The sequence below is a fragment of the Leptodactylus fuscus genome, chromosome 6 (genome assembly GCF_031893055.1).
Source record: "Leptodactylus fuscus isolate aLepFus1 chromosome 6, aLepFus1.hap2, whole genome shotgun sequence".
NCBI lineage: Eukaryota > Metazoa > Chordata > Amphibia > Anura > Leptodactylidae > Leptodactylus > Leptodactylus fuscus.
In genome coordinates, this window is record NC_134270.1 from 77,257,399 (window position 1) to 77,285,247 (window position 27,849).

General features: G+C 42.8%; 1 protein-coding gene across 1 annotated transcript; it reads right to left on the reverse strand.

Annotated features, from left to right (window-relative positions):
• Window positions 1–1,058: 1,058 nt before the first annotated feature.
• On the reverse strand, window positions 1,059–27,849 carry CLEC11A (C-type lectin domain containing 11A). The gene is made up of 4 exons (XM_075278594.1): window positions 27,559–27,849; window positions 26,564–26,846; window positions 20,808–20,999; window positions 1,059–1,565 (listed from the first exon to the last, which is right to left on the reverse strand). Exons 1-4 carry the CDS (start codon window positions 27,715–27,717, stop codon window positions 1,171–1,173), a joined length of 1,029 nt encoding a protein of 342 aa, XP_075134695.1. The 5' UTR covers window positions 27,718–27,849; the 3' UTR covers window positions 1,059–1,170.

Below are 27,849 nucleotides of genomic sequence, written 5' to 3' on the forward strand. Positions count from 1 at the left end.
TGACATGTATGTTTTCATCCTTAAGCATGTCAACTCATCCTGCAGGTTTTCAGAAATTTAAAGTGTATCTGTCAGCAGAAAAATGGTTATAAACCTGACCACTGTACCTGTATGTTTCTATGTATGCCTGTTTTTATAGCATTGTGGACCCATTTTTATGTAAACTGCAATTTTATTCATATGCAAATAAGGGTAAAGGTGCACCCACAGATCAGTTGATTATCATTATTATTATTGTTTAGTTATATAGCACCATTAATTCCATGGTGCTGTACGTTTGATTGTAGGAATAATTGCACTCCAATGAGTTCCTCTTCACAGGTCAGTGCGCTGCAAGCACACAGAGCCCATTATATGCTATGGGGTCCATGTGCTTAACTGCACAGCGCTTGCAGTTGCGCTGATATTCCGTTCGGGGGGAGTCCTCCTGCGGACTCCTTCCGGACGGGAGTCAAGCAATAATGTGAACCGGCCCTTACTCGTCCAGCAGAACCAGCATTCATTGGCCGAATGCTAGTATAGCATTCGGCCAATCAACACTGGTTCTGCCGGAGGCTTGTCTGTGACGAGGCAGAGTCTAAGATCGGACCACAATGAAGACTGCTGTGGTCTGATCTTAGACTCCGCCTCGGCCAATCAATGCTGGTCAATGCATTCCTATGAGAAAAAGTCAGCTCCCGCATAACCGAAAGCTGCCAGCATTCCCGAATAGCAAAGACGAGCCTGCTGCAGAACCAGCGTTTTTTGGCTGAATTCTATACAGTGTGTAGCATTTGGCCAATCAACGCTGGTTCTGAATCGAATCTTTACAGCGAATAGCGAGTAGTATTTGATCGAGTACGAGTATTTCGAATACCGTAGTATTTGAGCGAATACCTACTCGATTGAATACTACTCCCTCATCTCTAGTCATGATATTTTGGTTTCATTACACTGTAGTACTGAACATTCAATAAATTTGTTTTCCTTCTTACAGTAGGATTGGGTCATCCTTTTAAAGTATTTATCAAAATGAATGAAATGAAGGAACATGTTAAAGCAACTTTTTGAAATTTTTGTGCTTCTATTTGTATATTATATGCAGTAATATAAACACCTGAGATATGAGCTACAAAACACGTGACGTAGATACTACAAGCAGAGCCATATTTGTCACTCTTGACGTCCCACTCAGTACTCGCAGATGTAGTACATTCTTCTTGAACAGTCATTGTCCCACCACTTTCCATCATCTGATGAGATAGAGACACAGTTCTCAAGAATGCCACCATTTGGCTGTGTCACCAAGTGATCTTTGTACCAATTGAAATAAGAGACACGATGTCCATTCTCAAAGGTATACATCCCGTCAGAGCGTAAATCATTGATCCCAATCCAGACGGGCCAGTTGAAAGGAAAGAATGCATCATGAACATACTGTGCTACAGCGGCAAATTCATTCTGGTCTATAGGCATTGCCAAGTTTCCCCCTCGGCTGTGACACAGCTGTTGTGCCGTAGCATAGTTTTCAAAGTGCTGGAAAATGAGATAACACTTTCTGTAGTATCTTTTGCCCTTCAAGCAACCTAGAAGGAATAGAGCATATGAAGGTATGGCATTAGTTCGTATAAAATATCTAGGTATGTTATTGTATGCAGGTTTTCATTTTGAGATGGTTTCACAAGAATGTTCCTTAAAGGGTGTCTGTCACCAGAACCCAACTACAATCTACTGAGTCCAGCAGATAGATGGGTTAGGGTCTCCTGAATCAAACGGTGTTTTCCCCTTGGGAATGGGTACCTCTGTCATTAAGAGATCGTTTGTATAATATAATATATTGTTAATATATTCAGACAAAGTTTTTTGCTAATTGTAGAACGAAAGGGGTTGTGTACCTGCTGACGCTAGGTTCACACCTGCGTTCTGGTCTCCGTTCTGTGCTTTCCGTCTTCTGCTTGCCAGTAATCGGAAAGCACAGACCGGGTCCGGCCGTGAGCGGCGGTGAGCGTTTTATGCTATCCGCCGCGAAACCAGATTTTTTAATCCGGACACAGAGTATTGCATGTCCGACTCTGTGCCCGGATTAAAAAACCCGGTTTCACGGCAGAGAGCGCAAAATGCTCACTGCCGCTCACGGCCAGACAGCTTTCTCACCCATTCAAATGAATGGGTGAGAGAGACTCCTGCAGGTTTCCGTATCCTGCTCTGTTTTATGCAGGAAACGGAAACCTGCAGAACGGACACCTGGGCGCAGATGTGAACGAGCCTTGACCTTTGTGTGTTCCAAACAATATGTGGGGAAGACCAACAGGGAACTGAGAGGCAGAATTTTGGAGCATGCGGGTGACATTAATAGGGGTTCTGATACACCAGTGGCCATTCATGTGAACAACTGCCACTTAGGTGAACCCTCTAGCATTAAGTTTTTGGTGTTAGAAGTGGTAAAACCCCCGCTCAGGGGGGGCAATTTTGAGAAGAAAATTTTACAGCGGGAATGTAGATGGATCTATACCTTGGATACTTTCCCCAATGTGGGACTATTAAAGGATTATCTTATCTTATCTTAACCAAAGGGACTGAATGAGGAAATTTCTTTCCACTCTTTCCTCATGCAGTAATTGTTATACTCCGGGTGTAGAATAGGCAGACTCCCCAGTGAATTTTTCATTGCTTTATGATTGATTCCCCCGCCCTACATGTGAAAATTGGGCTTCAATATGTTTATCTTTTGTATATAGACAGAAACAGTAATATCTTGGCAACAGAGACACTGATTCAAAAGTGGAAAACACCTTTTTAGCCAGGTGACCCTAATCTATCTGTGGAGCCGGGTTTTGCTGATAGACTCCCTTGAAGACTGGGACACACTGCTGTATGGTGTTCACATTTGGATGCCCTCAGTTGTCAGTCAAACATCATAATAATATCAATTTCACTCAAGATTATAACTCAGACACCTGATGCCTGTTAGGGAAATTCAGCAGCACATTTCCCTGAAAGCCGCTGTAGCAAAAACCACCTGAAATTAGCCATTTTTCCTATTGCATGCATGCAGGTATCTCTGTGGTAAGTTGAAAGGTGTGGGAGTAAAATAACTGGCATTTAGAAATCTCATCCACTATGGTGTTAGTGTACGTCACAGTGAGATGGTATTAACTATATTAACTAACCCACTGCAATTACTGCCCATGTGTGCCCAGTCTTAAGTGTTAAATTCAATTTTCCATAGGTGGAATGTTATACATCCTTGTTGTTCTCCATCCATCATTTGCTTCATAATGTGATTTTTCCATTTTTATGTAAATAAAACATAATCATTGTAGAAAGGATAAGTTCTGAAACGTTCTAGTATACTATACACTGCTGACATGTTTTTACACTGTTTAATCTAAGATTACACTGCATCTTAGTTGTTTAAGTTTCCAACAACAACAACAAACAAAAAAATCACCAAATTTTGGCATTCATATTGGTGAATAGCGGTGCATCATAAGGTTGAAGCCCTACGTTATAGAAACACAGATTTTTTTTTTCAGCCAAGAGTGGACTGAGCAGAAGGTAGATATATACATTCATGACCATAAGTGTTTGCACCCCCTGAAATTTTGCCAGAAAATTAAGTGTTTATCCCAGAAAATTATTGCAATTACATGTTTTATTACACACGTTTATTTTATTTGCGTGTAAAAAGAATTGAGAAAAAAATGCAAATTGGATATTATTTCACGCAAAACTCCAAAAATGGTCCGAACAAAATTGTTGACACCTTTTCAAAATTGAAATTTTGTTTGAAGCATGTGAGGCTTGTTCAAACTCACATGTGGCAAATAACAGGTGTGGGAAATATAAAAAACACACATCAAAGCAGATAAAAAGGAGAGAAGTTGACTAAATCTTTGCATTCTGTGTGAAGAAGAGAAAGAAAAGAACTGTCTGAGGTCTTAAGAAACAAACTTGTGGAGAAATATCAGCAATCTCAAGGTTAAAAGTCCATCTCCAGAGATTTTGATGTTCCTTTATTCATGATGTGCAGGATAATTAAGAAGTTTACAACCCATGGCACTGTAGCTAATCTCCATGGATGTGGATGGGCAGTCCGGATGGTGAATAAGCAGCCCCAATGAAGTTCCAAATAAATCCAAGCTGTCCTGCAGGCTCAGGGTGCATCAGGGTCATTGTAAACTATCCGCTAACAATTGAATGAAATGAAATGGCAAGAAACCCAGGAGGACCCCACTGCTGACACAGAGAGATAAAAAAGCTAGACTGCAGTTTGAAGCTAATGTACACGTGAGTAAGCCAAAGTCCTACTGGGAAAACATCTTGTGGACAGATAAGACCAAGATAGAGCTTTTTAGTAAAGCACCTATCATTCTACTGTTTACCGAAAACGGAATGAGGCGTACAAAGAAAAGAACACAGCACCAATATTCAAATATGATGGAGCTTCAAAGATGTACTCTGCACAGATTTACAACCTTTGTTGTTTGCCCGTTTCAGGAAAATAAATTAACCTGTGGCATCTAAATGCTCCCAAAACCCTTGATAAATTTCTTAAGGGATCTAGTTTTCAAACTAAAATCATTATTTGGGGGTATTCACTGTTCTGATTCTTAAGGGGCCCTGCAAATGGGACATGGTGCCCAAAACTATTTATGGGATTAAATACCCTACAATTAGCATTCTATCCCTTCTGAGTCCTGCTGTGTGCCCATACATCAGTTTACATCCACATGTGGAACATTTCCGTAGTCGGGAGAAATTTCAAAGTGTAAAAAACTGTAATTTTTCCAAACTTTCAGCAAAATTTTTTCATAATCAAAGACAAAATTTATATATATTATATTGATTCATTACAAACAGAGTTTTTTCAAGTGTTTATTTCTGTTGATGTTTATGGCTTCCAGCCAAGGAAAACCCAAAAGTTATCTCATGAAATTAGAATAATTAACCCAAAACAGTTGCAAAGGCTTCCTAAGCATTTAAAAAGGTCCCTTAGGGTAAGTTTTCACAGGGCTTTTTGGACCGGAACCTGAGGCGGAGGCCGCCTTAGTTTCCGCTCCAAAATACGGGTAGCTGCGACTGGATGTCGGTGCAGTGTACCGGCATCCAGTCGTCCATTCCGCTCCGGATTAGGCCCAAATGAATGAGTCTAGTCGAGAGGGATTGAAGCATCTCGCTTCTTTTTCCGGGAGCCGGAAAAAACGTCAATAAAAATTGGAAAAGGCATTTTCATTATTATCCTCACATCTGCCCCTTTAGTTTTCAGTCTCTGACCAGTTTAAATATATTTGTTTACATTAAGCGAATATATGAATATATGGACCTGTTCTCTAAATACATTACAGAGATCACAGAGGACAGCCATAGGCTACAGTGGCAAAGTGTGTTAACATAATGGAGCCGTAAATGATGGAGAGCATCAGAACAAAGATGCTGGAGCAATATGGTTTCTAATATATCTGACCTTCTCAATAGCTGTCATAAAGGACTGCTACTTTTCTATTAAAATAAGATCTTTCATAGTTTTTATATCAATAACGATCTAAGTGAATGACAAAGGGTTATATTATGTTCAGTTTGGGTTAGTAGTCTTGTATCCATGTCCATTATAACCCTTAATTTATATTGTACAGGGTCACAGGAAGTGACAGCATTATACATATATGACCTATGTGTAATGGGATTTTGGCATTCCTTCCTCTGACTTTTCCTCTGGTGTCCTGCATCTTTATAGTAACAGCCTAAAGCTTTGTTCTGTAGTAGAGTCAATCGCCCTGCAGGATCACGTCAGAAAAGCAAATGCTGGCACAGTTAACTTCTGCAGAAGATGGCTTCCAGCTGAGCAAGAGGTTGGAACAGTGTTTTCTCAGCAGGAGTTCCAGGTGAAATAGAGTGTCTCTTTCATTCTTAAAGGGGAATATCGCTTGCTGGTAACCATGCATGTAATAGAACAGGATACGTTTCTGCTGATCTTTCATATTGGTTTGCAATCATGTTTACAAAACTGTGGGATACGGTTCTAAAGTAGATACATAAAACCAGTGCACAGGCTTTGGTACAAGTAATATAAGCAGAAGTGATATTAAACATATCCAGTGTCTGATAATCCAGTATATTCAGGAGCAATGAGGTGCTGGATTATTAGGACAGTTATGTAAACATACCTCCCAATTTTCAGTGGACAGAAAAATAGACAAGATTGACATATAATAAACCACACCTCTAATATCGCCCAGACACACAAATAGCTCATTTGACCCCCTCCAATCACACTCAGTCCCTTTGTGCTCACATATTGTCTTCCTCTGTGTAACGCACAGTGATGAAGCCTCCTAAATTCCTCCTAGACCAGGGGTGAGCAATTAATTTTCCCATGGGGCCGCATAAGAAATTGAAATTATTCTAGAGGGCTATGCGCACCACTGCAAATTTAGCTCCACCCACTTCTATGTTGACTCCGCCAATTCTCAAACATCTTTCCATGTGCCCCCACAAAGTATAATCCCCCTACAGTCTCCTGTACATTATATGATCCCACATTGTAATGTTCCTTTCCAACTGCCCCACAGTATTAAGTCCCTTTCCTGGTGCCCCAGTTTAAACATGAAACTGGAGTCTCTGCTGTCAGTGGCTTGGAAGAGCAGTATCAATGATGTCACTACGCCTGCAACCAAGCCATCAGCAGCATTGACAAGGGGTCATTGGTGGAACAGTCAGCATCATTAACAGGGGGCAGAGGGAATAATGGTTCCTTGCTTTATGATATGACCTCAGCTGAAATCAGTGCCTACCTACTGGAACAGCATGACAGAACCAAAATCCAGGACTATGCCGCTGAATCTGGGATGGTTGGGAGATATGTACATACAACATACGTTTTTAACTCCTTCTGACGTCTGCTTTAGCTTTGTAAATTGAAAAATAAAAAAGTTAAGGTGTTTGGAAGGCAAGGAGTCAAAAATGAAAAAATGGAAAATGAAAAATTCCTCAGACAGGAAGGGGTTAACTATCTCCATGGTACCCTTCACTGTCCTCTGTTATGTCTGGTGCATACTTATTTTGTTAAACAATAACACTGACGCATTAGCAGACTATACAGCCCTAAATACTTCTACTTATAGTCCCTTCTGCAACTTCTCTTCATGCTCAGCAGCTTTATCCCATCTGTACCTTTCAGCAGCATGTTGGGCAGCCTGTATGTCATAAATCTCAGTGCACACAGTAGGGGAAAGCATTTAAGACACATAAATTGTCAGAAGTCAAAGAAGATCAAACATGTATAATCAGCATTAGTGTGGCGAGGAGTCTGTGGACACCCCTGACCTATGGACCCAGTCACAACTGCAACCACTGCAACCTCTATGACTGATTACTGATGACCTCATGGGCAATCTACTAATCTGTATGTCATTAGGTGATGGATTATTAGAATCTCATTTATTTTCATACAGTTTTATTTTTCTTAAATAGATTAAATCGACCCCACAAACTTATTGAGTGTACTCTTGTTCGTTCAACAGCTGTCTCCCCAACTTTCCCATAAATATGCTTACTTAACTTTACTCTCAACATCTCAACATCTAGATTGTTATTATGACTAGGAAACAACATTTGGTAACAACTATATCTGACTTCTATGTGTTGGATATAGTTCCAATTGATGTCAATAGGAGTCTAGATGCAGTACTGGAGCCCAGTCGCTATAGAGGGCATGTAGCCAACTGCTTTTGGCTAGAGAAGCAGACTTTTATACACACAGGCAGATAGGGATAGGCAGGAGGGAACCAGCAGGTGAGCACACTAATCCTTAAAGAAACAGGAGTATGCACAGATGTAATCAGGCTGCTAGGTCAGCCAGAAAAGATATCAGTAAGATGTTAAAACAAAGGTTCTTATAATCCACTATACTATTCTTTCTATGATTGGCATCATCTTTTATTCCTAAGCCTTCTAACATCCAAAATATATTGAAGGAGTGTGATTTTCCTGATGTAGAAGTAAATTTTCTAAACCCATTTGTTAGGAACCACTTCAGTTCTGAAGGTGATTATAAAGAAATCCCCCATAACTCACACCATTTTCAAAACCATACCCTTTATCTACAGTGACCCCAGAGTACCAATACAACCCTCCAAAGTGACCCAATTTTGTATACTACACCCCTCATAGAATTTATCAAGGGGTATGGTGAGCATTTTGACCACATGATTGTTTGACAGATTTTATTAGCATGAAAGTGAAAAATTACTTTTTTCCCAATAAGCCATCCATTTAAGCCCCAAATTTTTAATTTTCACAAGTGGCTAAAGAAGAAAAAGGACAAAAAGTTTGTTATACAGTACAACTTCTCCTGAACACGAAAATACCCTTTACGGCAAGGCTCAGAATAGAAAGATCACTATTGGATTTTGAAAGGTATGATTTTGGAAACTTCCCTCAGGGATTTTCTAAAGGGGTATTATTATCATTTTGAGTTCAAGAGTGATTCACAAAAATTCATGTGCAAAGTAAAAATTTAAATTTGTAAAGAAATATGCCATTTCGGTGACCAATATGTTTTGCCCACTTTCTATCAACAGAAACACGTACTCCTAAAACCTTTCAGTGGGTTATCCTGGGTACAAAAATGTTGTATATGTGGGTGTAAAATGCTGTTTGAAGGAAAGGAGCACTGCACTTTTGTAGTATATACAGTATTTGTAGTATATACAGTATATATAGGGTCTGGCTTTTGGACACCATGTTGTTTTTTCAGAGCCCCAGAGTTGCCAATAATTTGGAAGTGATCCCATTTTGTAGGGACAATTTTAGGGTCTTTACTAGAGATGAGCGAACAGTGTTCTATCGAACTCATGTTCGATCGGATATTAGGCTGTTCGGCATGTTCGAATCGAATCGAACACCGCGTGGTAAAGTGCGCCATTACTCGATTCCCCTCCCACCTTCCCTGGCGCCTTTTTTGCTCCAATAACAGCGCAGGGTAGGTGGGACAGGAACTACGACACCGGTGACGTTGAAAAAAGTAGGCAAAACCCATTGGCTGCCGAAAACATGTGACCTCTAATTTAAAAGAACAGCGACGCCCAGCTTCGCGTCATTCTGAGCTTGCAATTCACCGAGGACGGAGGTTTCCGTCCAGCTAGCTAGGGCTTAGATTCTGGGTAGGCAGGGACAGGCTAGGATAGGAAGGAGAAGACAACCAACAGCTCTTGTAAGAGCTAAATTCCAGGGAGAAGCTTGTCAGTGTAACGTGGCACTGACGGGCTCAATCGCCGCAACCCAGCTTTCCCAGGATCCTGAATGGAATACACTGTCAGTGTATTCCCGTATACCCGATATATACCCCGATACCCGTTCCAACGGTGTGCCCCCCCACCTTCACCCCAGAAATACCCTGCAAGTCCCCTAGCAATAGAATTGGGGCTATATACACCCACAATTTTTACTACTGGTATACAGTGCCATTGTCTGACTGGGAATTCAAAGAATATATTGGGAATACAAATACCCTCATTTCTTGCTACTGCCATATAGTGCCAGTGTCTGACTGGGAATTCAAAGAATATATTGGGGTTACGTGCACCCACAATTTTTACTACTGGTATACAGTGCCATTGTCTGACTGGGAATTCAAAGAATATATTGGGAATACAAATACCCTCATTTCTTGCTACTGCCATATAGTGCCAGTGTCTGACTGGGAATTCAAAGAATATATTGGGGTTACGTGCACCCACAATTTTTACTACTGGTATACAGTGCCATTGTCTGACTGGGAATTCAAAGAATATATTGGGGTTATAAATACCCTCATTTCTTGCTACTGCCATATAGTGCCAGTTTCTGACTGGTAATTCAAAGAATATATTGGGGTTACGTGCACCCACAATTTTTACTACTGGTATACAGTGCCATTGTCTGACTGGGAATTCAAAGAATATATTGGGAATACAAATACCCTCATTTCTTGCTACTGCCATATAGTGCCAGTGTCTGACTGGGAATTCAAAGAATATATTGGGGTTACGTGCACCCACAATTTTTACTACTGGTATACAGTGCCATTGTCTGACTGGGAATTCAAAGAATATATTGGGGTTATAAATACCCTCATTTCTTGCTACTGCCATATAGTGCCATTGTCTGACTGGGAATTCAAAGAATATATTGGGGTTACGTGCACCCACAATTTTTACTACTGGTATACAGTGCCATTGTCTGACTGGGAATTCAAAGAGTATATTGGGAATACAAATACCCTCATTTCTTGCTACTGCCATATAGTGCCAGTGTCTGACTGGTAATTCAAAGAATATATTGGGGTTACGTGCACCCACAATTTTTACTACTGGTATACAGTGCCATTGTCTGACTGGGAATTCAAAGAGTATATTGGGAATACAAATACCCTCATTTCTTGCTACTGCCATATAGTGCCAGTTTCTGACTGGTAATTCAAAGAATATATTGGGGTTACGTGCACCCACAATTTTTACTACTGGTATACAGTGCCATTGTCTGACTGGGAATTCAAAGAGTATATTGGGAATACAAATACCCTCATTTCTTGCTACTGCCATATAGTGCCAGTTTCTGACTGGGAATTCAAAGAATATATTGGGGTTACGTGCACCCACAATTTTTACTACTGGTATACAGTGCCATTGTCTGACTGGGAATTCAAAGAATATATTGGGGTTACGTGCACCCACAATTTTTACTACTGGTATACAGTGCCATTGTCTGACTGGGAATTCAAAGAGTATATTGGGAATACAAATACCCTCATTTCTTGCTACTGCCATATAGTGCCAGTGTCTGACTGGTAATTCAAAGAATATATTGGGGTTACGTGCACCCACAATTTTTACTACTGGTATACAGTGCCATTGTCTGACTGGGAATTCAAAGAATATATTGGGGTTATAAATACCCTCATTTCTTGCTACTGCCATATAGTGCCAGTTTCTGACTGGTAATTCAAAGAATATATTGGGGTTACGTGCACCCACAATTTTTACTACTGGTATACAGTGCCATTGTCTGACTGGGAATTCAAAGAATATATTGGGGTTATAAATACCCTCATTTCTTGCTACTGCCATATAGTGCCAGTTTCTGACTGGTAATTCAAAGAATATATTGGGGTTACGTGCACCCACAATTTTTACTACTGGTATACAGTGCCATTGTCTGACTGGGAATTCAAAGAATATATTGGGGTTATAAATACCCTCATTTCTTGATACTGCCATATAGTGCCAGTGTCTGACTGGTAATTCAAAGAATATATTGGGGTTACGTGCACCCACAATTTTTACTACTGGTATACAGTGCCATTGTCTGACTGGGAATTCAAAGAGTATATTGGGAATACAAATACCCTCATTTCTTGCTACTGCCATATAGTGCCAGTTTCTGACTGGTAATTCAAAGAATATATTGGGGTTACGTGCACCCACAATTTTTACTACTGGTATACAGTGCCATTGTCTGACTGGGAATTCAAAGAGTATATTGGGAATACAAATACCCTCATTTCTTGCTACTGCCATATAGTGCCAGTTTCTGACTGGGAATTCAAAGAATATATTGGGGTTACGTGCACCCACAATTTTTACTACTGGTATACAGTGCCATTGTCTGACTGGGAATTCAAAGAATATATTGGGGTTACGTGCACCCACAATTTTTACTACTGGTATACAGTGCCATTGTCTGACTGGGAATTCAAAGAGTATATTGGGAATACAAATACCCTCATTTCTTGCTACTGCCATATAGTGCCAGTGTCTGACTGGTAATTCAAAGAATATATTGGGGTTACGTGCACCCACAATTTTTACTACTGGTATACAGTGCCATTGTCTGACTGGGAATTCAAAGAATATATTGGGGTTATAAATACCCTCATTTCTTGCTACTGCCATATAGTGCCAGTTTCTGACTGGTAATTCAAAGAATATATTGGGGTTACGTGCACCCACAATTTTTACTACTGGTATACAGTGCCATTGTCTGACTGGGAATTCAAAGAATATATTGGGGTTATAAATACCGTCATTTCTTGCTACTGCCATATAGTGCCAGTTTCTGACTGGTAATTCAAAGAATATATTGGGGTTACGTGCACCCACAATTTTTACTACTGGTATACAGTGCCATTGTCTGACTGGGAATTCAAAGAGTATATTGGGAATACAAATACCCTCATTTCTTGCTACTGCCATATAGTGCCAGTTTCTGACTGGTAATTCAAAGAATATATTGGGGTTACGTGCACCCACAATTTTTACTACTGGTATACAGTGCCATTGTCTGACTGGGAATTCAAAGAGTATATTGGGAATACAAATACCCTCATTTCTTGCTACTGCCATATAGTGCCAGTTTCTGACTGGGAATTCAAAGAATATATTGGGGTTACGTGCACCCACAATTTTTACTACTGGTATACAGTGCCATTGTCTGACTGGGAATTCAAAGAATATATTGGGGTTACGTGCACCCACAATTTTTACTACTGGTATACAGTGCCATTGTCTGACTGGGAATTCAAAGACTATATTGGGGTTATAAATACCCTCATTTCTTGCTACTGCCATATAGTGCCATTGTCTGACTGGGAATTCAAAGAATATATTGGGGTTACGTGCACCCACAATTTTTACTACTGGTATACAGTGCCATTGTCTGACTGGGAATTCAAAGAGTATATTGGGAATACAAATACCCTCATTTCTTGCTACTGCCATATAGTGCCAGTGTCTGACTGGTAATTCAAAGAATATATTGGGGTTACGTGCACCCACAATTTTTACTACTGGTATACAGTGCCATTGTCTGACTGGGAATTCAAAGAGTATATTGGGAATACAAATACCCTCATTTCTTGCTACTGCCATATAGTGCCAGTTTCTGACTGGTAATTCAAAGAATATATTGGGGTTACGTGCACCCACAATTTTTACTACTGGTATACAGTGCCATTGTCTGACTGGGAATTCAAAGAATATATTGGGGTTATAAATACCCTCATTTCTTGCTACTGCCATATAGTGCCAGTTTCTGACTGGTAATTCAAAGAATATATTGGGGTTACGTGCACCCACAATTTTTACTACTGGTATACAGTGCCATTGTCTGACTGGGAATTCAAAGAGTATATTGGGAATACAAATACCCTCATTTCTTGCTACTGCCATATAGTGCCAGTTTCTGACTGGGAATTCAAAGAATATATTGGGGTTACGTGCACCCACAATTTTTACTACTGGTATACAGTGCCATTGTCTGACTGGGAATTCAAAGAGTATATTGGGAATACAAATACCCTCATTTCTTGCTACTGCCATATAGTGCCAGTTTCTGACTGGGAATTCAAAGAATATATTGGGGTTACGTGCACCCACAATTTTTACTACTGGTATACAGTGCCATTGTCTGACTGGGAATTCAAAGAATATATTGGGGTTACGTGCACCCACAATTTTTACTACTGGTATACAGTGCCATTGTCTGACTGGGAATTCAAAGAGTATATTGGGAATACAAATACCCTCATTTCTTGCTACTGCCATATAGTGCCAGTGTCTGACTGGGAATTCAAAGAATATATTGGGGTTACGTGCACCCACAATTTTTACTACTGGTATACAGTGCCAATTTCTAACTAGGAATTCAAAATGCGCAAGGCTCCCGGAAAGGGACGTGGACGAGGCCGTGGGCGAGGTCGGGGGAATGGTTCTGGGGAGCAAGGTAGCAGTGAAGCCACAGGGCGTCCCGTGCCTACTCCTGTGGGGCAGCAAGCATTGCGCCACTCCACAGTGCCAGGGTTGCTTGCCACATTAACTAAACTGCAGGGTACAAACCTTAGTAGGCCCGAGAACCAGGAACAGGTCTTGCAATGGCTGTCAGAGAACGCTTACAGCACATTGTCCAGCAGCCAGTCAGACTCTGCCTCCTCTCCTCCTATTACCCAACAGTCTTGTCTTCCTTCCTCCCAAAATTCCGAAGCTTTACAGAACAATAACCTAAACTGTCCCTGCTCCCCAGAGCTGTTCTCCGCTCCTTTCATTGTCCCTCAACCTGCCTCTCCACGTCACGATTCCACGAACCTAACAGAGGAGCATCTGTGTCCAGATGCTCAAACACTAGAGTCTCCTCCATCTCCGTTCGATTTGGTGGTGGATGACCAGCAACCCACCCTCATCGACGATGATGTGACGCAGTTGCCGTCAGGGCATCCAGTTGACCGGCGCATTGTGCGGGAGGAGGAGATGAGACAGGAGTTGGAAGAGGAAGTGGTGGATGATGAGGACACTGACCCGACCTGGACAGGGGGGATGTCAAGCGGGGAAAGTAGTGTGGATGTTGAGGCAGGTGCAGCACCAAAAAGGGTAGCTAGAGGCAGAGGCAGAGGTCAGCAGCTTAGGCGAAGCCAGGCCACACCCGGAATCTCCCAAGATGTTCCAGTTCGTACCCAGCCCCGAAAAACTCCCACCTCGAGGGCACGTTTCTCGAAGGTGTGGAGTTTTTTCAAGGAATGCGCCGAGGACAGATATAGTGTTGTCTGCACAATTTGCCTCTCGAAATTGATTAGGGGCTCTGAGAAGAGCAACCTGTCCACCACTTCAATGCGCCGTCATTTGGAATCCAAGCACTGGAATCAGTGGCAGGCAGCAACGGCAGGACAAAGGCCACCTGCCGTTCACGCCACTGCCACTGCCTCTGCCACTGCCTCTGCCACTGCCACTGCTGACTGTGCTGGCGATGCACTCCAGAGGACGAGCCAGGACACCACTTCATCTGCCTCCGCCACTTTGTTGACTTCTACCTCATCCTCCCCTGGTCCTGTCTTATCTCCTTCTCCTGCACCATCAAAGGCACCATCAGGCGTTTCTTTACAACAACCCACCATCTCTCAGACATTGGAGCGGCGGCAGAAATACACTGCTAACCACCCACACGCGCAAGCCTTGAACGCCAACATCGCTAAACTGCTGGCCCAGGAGATGTTGGCGTTCCGGCTTGTTGAAACTCCCGCCTTCCTGGACCTGATGGCAACTGCGGCACCTCGCTATGCCGTCCCTAGCCGTCACTACTTCTCCCGGTGTGCCGTCCCCGCCTTGCACCAGCACGTGTCACTCAACATCAGGCGGGCCCTTAGTTCCGCGCTTTGCACAAAGGTCCACTTGACCACCGACGCGTGGACAAGTGCATGCGGACAGGGACGCTACATTTCACTGACGGCACACTGGGTGAATGTAGTTGAGGCTGGGACTGCTTCCCAAACTGGCCCGGTGTACCTCGTCTCCCCGCCTAACATTCCTGGCAGGGACACGAGAAGAACACCCCCCTCCTCCTCCTCCTCTACCGCCTCCTCCTCCGCCACCGCCTCCTCCTCCGCCACCGCCTCCTCCTCCGCTGTTAGATTGACCCCAGCTACGAGTTGGAAACGTTGCAGCACTGGCGTTGGTAGACGTCAGCAGGCTGTGCTGAAGCTGATCAGCTTGGGGGACAGACAGCACACTGCCTCCGAGGTGAGGGATGCCCTCCTCGATGAGACGGCAATATGGTTTGAGCCGCTGCACCTGGGCCCAGGCATGGTCGTTTGTGATAACGGCCGGAACCTGGTAGCAGCTCTGGAGCTTGCCGGACTCCAACATGTTCCATGCCTGGCCCACGTCTTCAACCTAGTGGTGCAACGTTTCCTAAAGAGCTACCCCAATGTTCCAGAGCTACTGGTGAAAGTGCGGCGCATGTGCGCCCACTTTCGCAAGTCGACAGTAGCCGCTGCTAGCTTAAAATCTCTCCAGCAACGCCTGCATGTGCCACAACACCGGCTTTTGTGCGACGTCCCCACACGCTGGAACTCAACGTTTCAGATGTTGAATAGAGTGGTTGAGCAGCAGAGACCTTTGATGGAATACCAGCTACAAAACCCTAGGGTGCCACAAAGTCAGCTGCCTCAGTTTCACATCCATGAGTGGCCATGGATGAGAGACCTTTGTGACATCCTACGGGTCTTTGAGGAGTCCACAAGGAGGGTGAGCTCTGAGGATGCGATGGTGAGCCTTACAATCCCGCTCTTGTGTGTTCTGAGAGAATCCCTGATTGACATCAGGGATAACTCAGATCACACAGAGGAGTTAGGGATAGCATCCGATCCGTCACAGCTGGAGAGTAGGTCCACACATCTGTCCGCTTCACTGCGTTTAATGGAGGAGGAGGAGGAGGAGGAAGAAGAGTTGTCCGATGATGTGATGGTGATACAGGAGGCTTCCGGGCAACTTCGAATCGTCCCATTGTTGCAGCGCGGATGGGTAGACATGGAGGATGAGGAGGAAATGGAGATTGAACTTTCCGGTGGGGCCAGAGGAGTCATGCCAACTAACACTGTGGCAGACATGGCTGAGTTCATGTTGGGGTGCTTTACAACCGACAAGCGTATTGTCAAAATCATGGAGGACAACCAGTACTGGATCTTTGCTATCCTTGACCCCCGGTATAAAAACAACATCTCGTCTTTTATTCCGGTAGAGGGGAGGGCCAATCGCATCAATGCTTGCCACAGGCAATTGGTGCAGAATATGATGGAGATGTTTCCAGCATGTGACGTTGGCGGCAGGGAGGGCAGTTCCTCCAGTAGGCAACCAAGTTCTCACCGGTCCACACAAACGAGGGGCACACTGTCTAAGGTCTGGGACACCTTGATGGCACCCCCTCGCCAAAGTGCCGCCACGGAGGGTCCTAGTGTCACCAGGCGTGAGAAGTATAGGCGCATGTTGCGGGAATACCTTTCCGACCACAGCCCTGTCCTCTCCGACCCCTCTGCGCCCTACACGTATTGGGTGTCGAAGTTGGACCTGTGGCTTGAACTTGCCCTATATGCCTTGGAGGTGCTGTCCTGTCCTGCCGCCAGCGTCCTATCTGAGAGGGTGTTCAGTGCAGCCGGTGGCATCATCACTGACAAGCGCACCCGTCTGTCAGCTGAGAGTGCCGACCGGCTCACTTTGATAAAAATGAACCACCACTGGGTAGAGCCGTCATTTTTGTGCCCACCTGTGTAAAGCACCCCAACATGAAACTCCATGTCTGTACTCAACCTCTCCAATTCCTCCGCATCCTCATACTCATCCACCATAAGCGTTGCACAATTCTGCTAATACTAGGCTCCCTCCACCCTGATTTCCCCCAACTCTGCTGGTTAGAGGCTCCCTCCACCCTGATTTCCACCAACTCTGCTGGTTAGAGGCTCCCTCCACCATGAATTTGCCCAAACTGGGCTGTTTAGAGGCTCCCTCCACCATGAATTTGCCCAAACTGGGCTGTTTAGAGGCTCCCTCCACCATGAATTGGTCCAAACTGGGTTTTTTAGAGGCTCCCTCCACCATGAATTGGTCCAAACTGGGCTGGTTAGAGGCTCCCTCCACCATTAATTGGTCCAAACTGGGGTGGTTAGAGGCTCCCTCCACCATTAATTGGTCCAAACTGGGCTGGTTAGAGGCTCCCTCCACCATTAATTGGTCCAAACTGGGCTGGTTAGAGGCTCCCTCCACCATTAATTGGTCCAAACTGGGCTGTTTAGAGGCTCCCTCCACCATTAATTGGTCCAAACTGGGCTGGTTAGAGGCTCCCTCCACCATGAATTTGCCCAAACTGGGCTGTTTAGAGGCTCCCTCCACCATGAATTGGTCCAAACTGGGTTTTTTAGAGGCTCCCTCCACCATGAATTTGCCCAAACTGGGCTGGTTAGAGGCTCCCTCCACCATGAATTGGTCCAAGCTGGGTTTTTTAGAGGCTCCCTCCACCATGAATTTGCCCAAACTGGGCTGGTTAGAGGCTCCCTCCACCATGAATTGGTCCAAGCTGGGTTTTTTAGAGGCTCCCTCCACCATGAATTTGCCCAAACTGGGCTGGTTAGAGGCTCCCTCCACCATGAATTGGTCCAAACTGGGCTGGTTAGAGGCTCCCTCCACCATGAATTTGCCCAAACTGGGCTGTTTAGAGGCTCCCTCCACCATTAATTGGTCCAAACTGGGCTGGTTAGAGGCTTCCTCCACCATGAATTTGCCCAAACTGGGCTGTTTAGAGGCTCCCTCCACCATGAATTGGTCCAAACTGGGTTTTTTAGAGGCTCCCTCCACCATGAATTTGCCCAAACTGGGCTGTTTAGAGGCTCCCTCCACCATGAATTGGTCCAAACTGGGCTGGTTAGAGGCTCCCTCCACCATGAATTGGTCCAAACTGGGCTGGTTAGAGGCTCCCTCCACCATTAATTGGTCCAAACTGGGCTGGTTAGAGGCTCCCTCCACCATGAATTGGTCCAAACTGGGTTTTTTAGAGGCTCCCTCCACCATGAATTTGCCCAAACTGGGCTGTTTAGAGGCTCCCTCCACCATGAATTGGTCCAAACTGGGCTGTTTAGAGGCTCCCTCCACCATTAATTGGTCCAAACTGGGCTGGTTAGAGGCTCCCTCCACCATGAATTGGTCCAAACTGGGCTGGTTAGAGGCTCCCTCCACCATGAATTTGCCCAAACTGGGCTGTTTAGAGGCTCCCTCCACCATTAATTGGTCCAAACTGGGCTGGTTAGAGGCTCCCTCCACCATGAATTTGCCCAAACTGGGCTGTTTAGAGGCTCCCTCCACCATGAATTGGTCCAAACTGGGTTTTTTAGAGGCTCCCTCCACCATTAATTGGTCCAAACTGGGCTGGTTAGAGGCTCCCTCCACCATGAATTGGTCCAAACTGGGCTGGTTAGAGGCTCCCTCCACCATGAATTTGCCCAAACTGGGCTGTTTAGAGGCTCCCTCCACCATTAATTGGTCCAAACTGGGCTGGTTAGAGGCTCCCTCCACCATGAATTTGCCCAAACTGGGCTGTTTAGAGGCTCCCTCCACCATGAATTGGTCCAAACTGGGTTTTTTAGAGGCTCCCTCCACCATGAATTGGTCCAAACTGGGCTGGTTAGAGGCTCCCTCCACCATGAATTTCCCAAAACTTGGCTGTTTAGAGGCTCCCTCCACCATGAATTGGTCCAAACTGGGCTGGTTAGAGGCTCCCTCCACCATGAATTTCCCAAAACTTGGCTGTTTAGAGGCTCCCTCCACCATGAATTGGTCCAAACTGGGCTGGTTAGAGGCTCCCTCCACCATTAATTGGTCCAAACTGGGCTGGTTAGAGGCTCCCTCCACCATGAATTGGTCCAAACTGGGTTTTTTAGAGGCTCCCTCCACCATGAATTTGCCCAAACTGGGCTGTTTAGAGGCTCCCTCCACCATGAATTGGTCCAAACTGGGCTGGTTAGAGGCTCCCTCCACCATTAATTGGTCCAAACTGGGCTGGTTAGAGGCTCCCTCCACCATTAATTGGTCCAAACTGGGCTGGTTAGAGGCTCCCTCCACCATGAATTTGCCCAAACTGGGCTGGTTAGAGGCTCCCTCCACCATGAATTGGTCCAAACTGGGTTTTTTAGAGGCTCCCTCCACCATGAATTTGCCCAAACTGGGCTGGTTAGAGGCTCCCTCCACCATGAATTGGTCCAAACTGGGGTTTTTAGAGGCTCCCTCCACCATGAATTTGCCCAAACTGGGGTGTTTAGAGGCTCCCTCCACCATGAATTTGCCCAAACTCTGCTGGTTAGAGGCTCAATCCACCCTGATTTTCAAAACAAATGTTGGTGCCAACCTCAACTTACTACAAGGGCCAAATTCACTGCTGGTGACAAGCTCTCCTCACTGCAAGTGCCAAATACACATGTTTCAAGGTGTTTTCCTACTGTCAGAGAGGTGGTATTGAGTGTGTAAAGTGTGTAGTTGTTAGGCTGTGATGTTGGGGTAATAGAGGGTCTTTGGTGTGTTAGATGCCCCCAGACATGCTTCCCCTGCTGTCCCAGTGTCATTCCAGAGGTGTTGGCATCATTTCCTGGGGTGTCATAGTGGACTTGGTGACCCTCCAGACACGGATTTGGGTTTCCCCCTTAACGAGTATCTGTTCCCCATAGACTATAATGGGGTTCGAAACCCGTTCGAACACACGAACATTGAGCGGCTGTTCGAATCGAATTTCGAACCTCGAACATTTTAGTGTTCGCTCATCTCTAGTCTTTACAAATGTGACATATTGTCCAAAAACCATCTACCTAAATCTGCACTCTAAAAGCCGCAAAGCACTGCTTCACGCCCAGCTGCATATGCCAACAGATATAAGACGCTGTTGTACCCAGGATAATGTACTTAACAATGCCATATGTAGATATAAACCGCCGTTTGAGCACAGCCGGGCACAGAAGGGAAAGAGTGCCATTTTGGTTTTTAGAGCACAGTTTGAGTCTATTATGGTCTACAGTTTGCCACAGTTCCACACTCTGATTAGCTCCATCCAGTGGGGCTACTTTGTGTATGCCCACCTGCCATGTTTTCAGCACCAAAAACTGTGGCAAGTGGTCTTAGCAGGAATAGAGATACCACTTTTTTGTGGTGTGTGTTTCAAAACTCCAGGTGGAAAGAACATGTTATGCAAAGAATAGAACTATTGAGCATACATAGAATAAGGACAAGATGAGCTTCAGCTAGAAATAGTTTGTGTACCCCCTGGAGTTTTGTGTACCACAGGTTGCAAACCAAGAATCAGATTATTACTAAACTACCACTAGAGAGACATTGAATTGCTCTCTTGTATTTTTGGACTTCTGCATAATGAAACTCATACCCCTAGAAGGAACAGATTATCCCTCAGGAAAGTATGGAATATTGTAATTAAAGCAAGACATTAACTCGAAAAACAACAACCTGACACATGTTCCTTCTTGGCAATCCTACCTTCAATCTGTCCAATCTGTCTTTGATTTCTTGCATTCATCTCAGACACTGTAGCAACCGTGTCCTCTGCTTCACTGAGCTTAGTCTGGATCTTGGAAACACTTTGAGACATCTGGGTCATTTTGACATCTAAGCCATAGAACTGGACATTAAGACGATGGATTGCAGCTTCTATACCACTTAGTCGAGATACTGTGGAAAAAGGGACATTAGTATTTAACCATATGGACACATACAGCTGCTGGCTGTTTAATAATGATTCAACTGGAAAGGTTGTATTGGTAGAACTGAAGTGTCTTTAGTTGCTTTATGAAGGGCCATGTTAAGGTTGGGGCATCATTGTTACCCAGTGTTTGCTGTTGGGGAAAAAAGCTTTGGCATGTTGAATTCCTACAAACTAGAGATGGACGAAACTTTGAAATTTTCTTTTTGTTTCAGGTTTGGACGGGTTAAACAATGTTGACTTTTTTCCAGTTGAAGTGCAATTGAAACAATAGTTTTGTCTTTGTCAGTAGGTTTGACTTTGGCTAAAAGATATCTTTATTATTATATAAGCTATCTCTTTGCAATGAGGGTCTAGGCAAGTAAAGACCAAACCTTTTAGCTACCCCCGTCTTACTCTTGCATTTTCAACCAACTATAGATTCATAGTTATATTATGTTATAGTTATACATCTTCACTTCTCTATCATGAAAATCCTGTTGTATGATGGATTCCAACAATACTTGACAATAATGCCTGATTGCATTGACTTACAATGCGGTTCATTGTTGTTTCACTAAGGTTTTCACTCTGCTGTTTTGACAGTAATAATAGGGCTGACATGAAAACTATGAAGGAACACTAATGGAATGAAGTGGTCAATTAAGTGTTACCCAACCCAGAATGTCTTTTATATTAAGGTATATTTGGTTCCTTTTGCTTTAATGACTGCTTTCACACTTTTATTATTCTTTCGATCGTCTTTACGAGGTGGTTGTCTGGAATGGTTTTTCAAAAGTCTTGAAATAGATTCAAGAAGTACTGGGCACTTGACTACTTTTTCTCCACCTGTATCCCAACTCATCCAAATAATCTAAATTTCATTTTGGTGGGGTGATTGTGAAGGCTATGTCATCTAACACAACACTCTACTTCTTGATTAAATAACCCTTAAATACCCCGGAGGTGTGTTTGAGGTTTGATGTCATTGTGCTGTTGATAAACAAATGGTGGTCACAGCAGAATTGATGGTAAAGCCATGTTGGTAAAGTGTGCCTTGATGTTTGAATAAATCACCAACAGTGATTCACAGTGGAATTTACAAATCTACAAACCATCAACTCCCCTTTTCTGAGTCTCACAAAGACATAGCAGTTGGAACCATAAATAAATAAATAAATAGTTCTCTGGCTTTAAAGCCTTCATACATGGTGTCCAATCAGATTTTCTACTGCTACTAGCCCCAGTATGGCCGTAGAACATTTTACTTTTCTCACTGAGGCAGCGGACGTGAGATAATAAGGAGCAGTCTGCCCCTCACGTACCCATTACTATGACTACTACTATTGGTTTCTTTACTTGCAGTTCTGTAAAACAGCAAACAAATAGCTGAGAAAAACCCAAGTGAACATGATATCTAGGGACACTGGACTGGAAATCCAGGTTATGAAGCAGCTAAACAGATTCTTGCCATAGAAAAAGAGTAAAACAGAAAATTTGAGCACAATAACAAAACCTACTTGCTATCTATGACTAATATGCTATCATCAATAGCACAAGCAGCCAGTTAGAAGTACATAGAAATACACTGTAAACTCTCCTTGCAATGGTAGAAGCTGTAGAAATCCTGTCAGTGCTTGAAATGTACAAGCAGAGAAGACTGTATACAGATATGCACAGGCTTTGAGGAGGACTGTCCTCTCCCGTATCAATTCACTATGTGAAAAGAGACCAGCCTCTCCTCCCTCCGCTCACTGATTTTGAAGATAACTAAGGATGGAACTTCCTTAATAACAATGAGTAAACAGCAAATTATCTAGGACGGAGACAACAAGTGCCAGCAACATTATAGAGGGTTGTCAGATAGAAAACTGCAAATTTTAAATTAAAGTACATTACATTTTGGTCCAGAATCACATGAGACTGAGCTGTCTGAAAAGTCAGTGACTATTTAAAGCATAACTTAACCTTTGAACGAATTTAGATTTCTTGGCAGCATTTGTGTGTATTGAGAGCTGTGTCCTACTTGTCATTGTGTATGGTGTACAGTCTAGTGTGTAATGCAGGGAAAATAAGAATGAATGGGAAGTTTCATCTAACAGTCATTCTTGGACATTAAAAAATGAAACATAAAAATTGAAAACAGGATAGTGCTCCATATAAATATTCCAATTCTGACTTTTTCAACTGAAAATATCTGTGGAATTAATACAGCTCTCAATAGAGAAATATGGGAAAGAACCAAAGAAGAAATACAGGATTTCATAAGAAGAAGCAGAAGTTGGTAATAAAGTATATTACAAATTTTAATAATGATAGAAATATTGCCAGAAAATCAAAAATCTAGTTATGATTTAATTTATGAAAAGTTGTTTTATAGTTTGAATTACACTTGAAATGATATAATTCAGTTTAATTTTGGCATCTCCTAGATGGAACTTACAATCATATTGAGAAACACTGAGGCCTGGTTCACATCTGCGTTCCGTATTGTTCGGGGAGTCCACTTGGGGATTCCCGAATGGAATACCGAACGCATTAAAAAGTGGTGAGCAATGAAACCACACGGACCCCATAGACTATAATGAGGTCCATATGTGTTTTCCACGTAGTGTATGCAGATGTGAACAGGGCCTGAGATCATGGTCATCTGCAATATTATTTTTACAGGTTTATTACCTTTGCAACATTTTTTCAATGCATCTGAACTATATAAAGAAGCATCTTTGCAAATGTATCAATTTAACAAGCTCTTACCAGTATGTATATTCATATATCATACACCATGCCATTTGTCCTATAAGTCTTACTAACTTGCACTGTCTGGTTGTCAAGAAATACTGGACAGAAGACAATATAACTGCAGGATCCATCTACACAGGGTTTGTTCGTTGTCTGGTACTATGGAAACTAATAGCTTAATTTAGCTTTTACCATAGCATTTGGAAATAAAGAAGATGGTTACAAAGGTATATGTCCCTTTAACTACAGAATAGCAATGAATAGGCCATGATTCTTTCTGCGTGTGTAATATTTTCCCCTATGAGACCGTGGTTTGGGGTCAGTGCACTGAATTCCTAAAACAGATTTGTGGTGTGCATATAACATGCACGGACATCTCTGAGAAGCCTTGAAATCTATTCTGTCTTCGGCTTGTTTATATTCACATCAGACAGATCATGTTGCAAAAATCTTCAAGAAAAGTGTTGATGAATCAGATTGTTGCTTGAAAGAAATAAGACAGCTTTTTTTTTTATTCATGGTAGAAATTGTCAGAAAGTTACTGTTGACTTTGTGGTTTGTGGTATGACCAGAGACTCACAATGTCCTAGTTTTTGGGGACGGGGAGTTCTTGAATATTCACTGTATGTTAAAGAATAGTGTATAACTAGACAAAATTTGCCTATTTCCCAGAAACAGCTTTACTCCTGATGAGACTGGTATTGCAGTTTTCATAGATCTGAGCTGCAATACCAGGCACAGCAATGGAAAAAAGGGGCAGTATTTCTGAAGAATAGAAAGCTGACTAGTTTCCTTAATTTCGTTCTACCCCTGCACTTATTGCCTTATTGTTTCTCACAATCCAGGCTCTCATATCTGTGCAGTCTAGCTTCTCCCATCTTCCTGATCAGATGCTATCTTGGCTTTTATATATTTCACTTTGCTTTCAATCCCATGAGGCATCAGTACAGAATCACATGGACAGCTAGAGACTGTACGCTATCTACCTCCTGGGGCAATACAAGTGTCCTTCTCTCTGTATTCTCCTAAATAATCTAAGAAAATATAAATATATAGTTATGGAGGCTGTGAGCTCCTTCATTATAACTGTGTGACAGGAACTGTCTGCTCATTAGTAGTCAGTGACACAGGTTTCTGTCTCCCCTGTGGAGAGTATGTGTGGAACAGTCCATCATACAGGGCGTCAGGAATTGACTTTTTAACTCCTTTAGAAAAGATAAGAATTCAGATTGAAAGGAATAACTAAATAACGCTAGGTTCACACCTGCGTTCGGGTCTCCGTTCTGTGGTTTCTGTCCTCATGCAAGAAGACGGAAACCACAGACCGGGTCCGGCCGTGAGCGTCGGTGAGCGTTTTATGCTCTCTGCCGCGAAACTGTTTTTTTTTAATCCGGACACAGAGTACCGCATGTCCAACTCTGTGTCCGGATTAAAAAAAAACGGTTTCGCGGCGGAGAGCATAAAACGCTCACCGCCGCTCACGGCCGGACAGCTTTCAAACCCATTCAAATGAATGGGTGAGAAAGACTCCTGCAGGTTTCCATATCCTGCCTCTGTTATGTGCAGGAAATGGAAACCTGCAGAACGGAAACCGGGCGCAGATGTGAACGAGCCCTAAGATAATACTGGCTGAATTCTAAATATTAGGGGAGCAGGTGCATACTGGTAATAAAGGAAGAAAAATCATTGAACTGCTTCTCTAAGAGGTCTTGCAGCATTTATAGACAATACCTGTGCTTTCTTAGTGAATGCAACATTAATACTATATAATATAAGCACCTGGTAAATGGGATGGCTAGGAAATACTAGGGTAAGAATTGTGGGAGTGTCCTTGTAAGGGCGGGAATATTATCTAGGGAGGGTATTATCCGGGGTGAGCTAGGGATTTTCCTTGTTCCAATATTCCTTGGATGGTTGAATGGTGAACCCTGTTCCGAGACCGTTACGACCATTCTGTTATAAAACTAATGATGTGGCGTTTTTATATACTTGATTTGTTTATTTTGTGTCATGTCACAAAATGAGAGGCCTATTTTATTATATATCTATTAAAAGTTAAGCTTTAAGTTTCGCCCTGCTGCTGTGACAACATTAATACCAGTCAAAACCTTTATAAAACTGTTGTCTCAAAATGCATCTGATTTTTCTATTGCTTTGGCATGAAAAAGTACTTAATTTGAAGAAGCAGAACAGTGGCACAGGTTCCTATTGGCTATATTTGGAATTGCAGCACAATGGTATATTACTTTTTTTTATGAATATATGCAAAGTATGTAATTGAGAAGGACCCTATATAATGCCATATAATGCCTCATAATGCCCTAATATATTATTGTGCCACAAATTATTGCCCTTTTATTTGAAAATCCTACCTTTGAGGCCTTTAACATTTAACAGGGTCTTAAAACTAACATAAGGGGAGCTTTTAAACAAGCAGAGTGTCCTATGGACATACAATATGTTGATGGGGCTTCCACCAAACAACTAGTTCTTCCCACAAATACATACCGCAAGCATGCTCAGCTGTTTCTGTAACTCACTTAGAAGTGAAGAGAGAGTGTGGCCGTCTTTTAATACATTGCCTGGAGACAATGGACAGCCACTTCATTAAGCAGGATGGGGACCCTGTTCTCAACATAGAGTCCCAGTGGTGGGACGCAAATCTTTTAGACATTTATGACATATCCTGTGGTAGGATTTAGGTTCTTGTATAGATGAGGGATGTAATACTTTAATAATGGAAATTGCAGATAGATTGTCTAGTATCTACTGATGGTGTAAAAATGTTGCCAGAGATCTTGGAAATACTCACAAATATAACTCAAGTTATCATCTGCTGGTAGAGTAGTAGTTGGCTGTGCAGTTGTTGATGTGACTGCTTTATCTTCTTTTGATTCTTCTTCGTCTGTCTCCTTAACTTCTTCTTCTTCTTGATCTTCTTCTTCATCTTCATCTATTTTTTCAAGGGCCACCCCATTTTCATTTTTTGGTAAAGAAATTAATGTGACATTGAAGGAAAGCTTCGCTCCTGTTTTAGGGGGAAGTAGTGGCCTTTTTTCTGGTGGTACGGTGATTTCTAAGTGACCTAAGTGGAGCTGAACAGACATTTAAGTTTTAAGAACTATTCATGAAATCTGGTTATCACTTTTCTGTATCACCACATCCTGCAAAACATAGGCTCATTTTATATCTACCACACAGTACTGTGTTCAATCTAAGCTCAACAATGGGTTTTGTTTTGTTAGGGAGAAGTACAACTTATGTTACGGGCTACACACATAGCATAGTTGTAACATGTTAGCAATATACAGTATCAGAGTAGTATATGGGATTTAGCAAATACTATCCACACACTAATGAAAAAAAATACAGTACTAAGAACCTTGTGCTATGATATTTGAATGCAATGCAGGCCAATTTCTTCCAGTAGGTTTGGCAAAGAATGAAAACCAGCCCACCCACAGGGGAAAATCCATGCCGAAAAGCAGCCATTTGCAACTGCTTTGGTCTATGGTGGACATCCTGCTGCAGACCCAATATGCCGGCCTTAGCATGAATAGTAGGGCAGTGGCAAGAGAGGACTGGTACCAGTGTTAGTCCTCACTGCCTTGCATGTGTGGTCACCTGGCTTTGAAATCCCATAATAAAATTTACTTTTGAGAAGGATTGACATGTCATACATGTAGATTTTGAGATCATCTTTTTGAAGGAGGCATCACTATTATAATAAAGACTTTAGGTTTCAACTTAGCTCTGGCTCTATCTATCATGGCATACCCCTCGAACACAGGTTAAAAATATTCTTACCTTGTCTAAGTCTTTGTTTTGTTCTTCAGCTGAGAGCCAGTTCTCCTTCTCAGACGTCTTCTCATCACCAACAAGCCTCTCAGCACTTTCCTGTTCTTCAGCCTGGCTGCTGGAGAATTGGCTGAAGAATAGTATCAGAAAAATATTCGTCCAGATCATTGTCTGTAAGTCAAAAGAATCCAGATCTTCTAATGAAAACCAAATAGGAATCCTATGAATCTACTAAGTGAGCTGAGATGTCCAGCCACCCCTTCTCTCCTGTTCTGAAGTTTCTTTGTCTCTGCTGCAGAA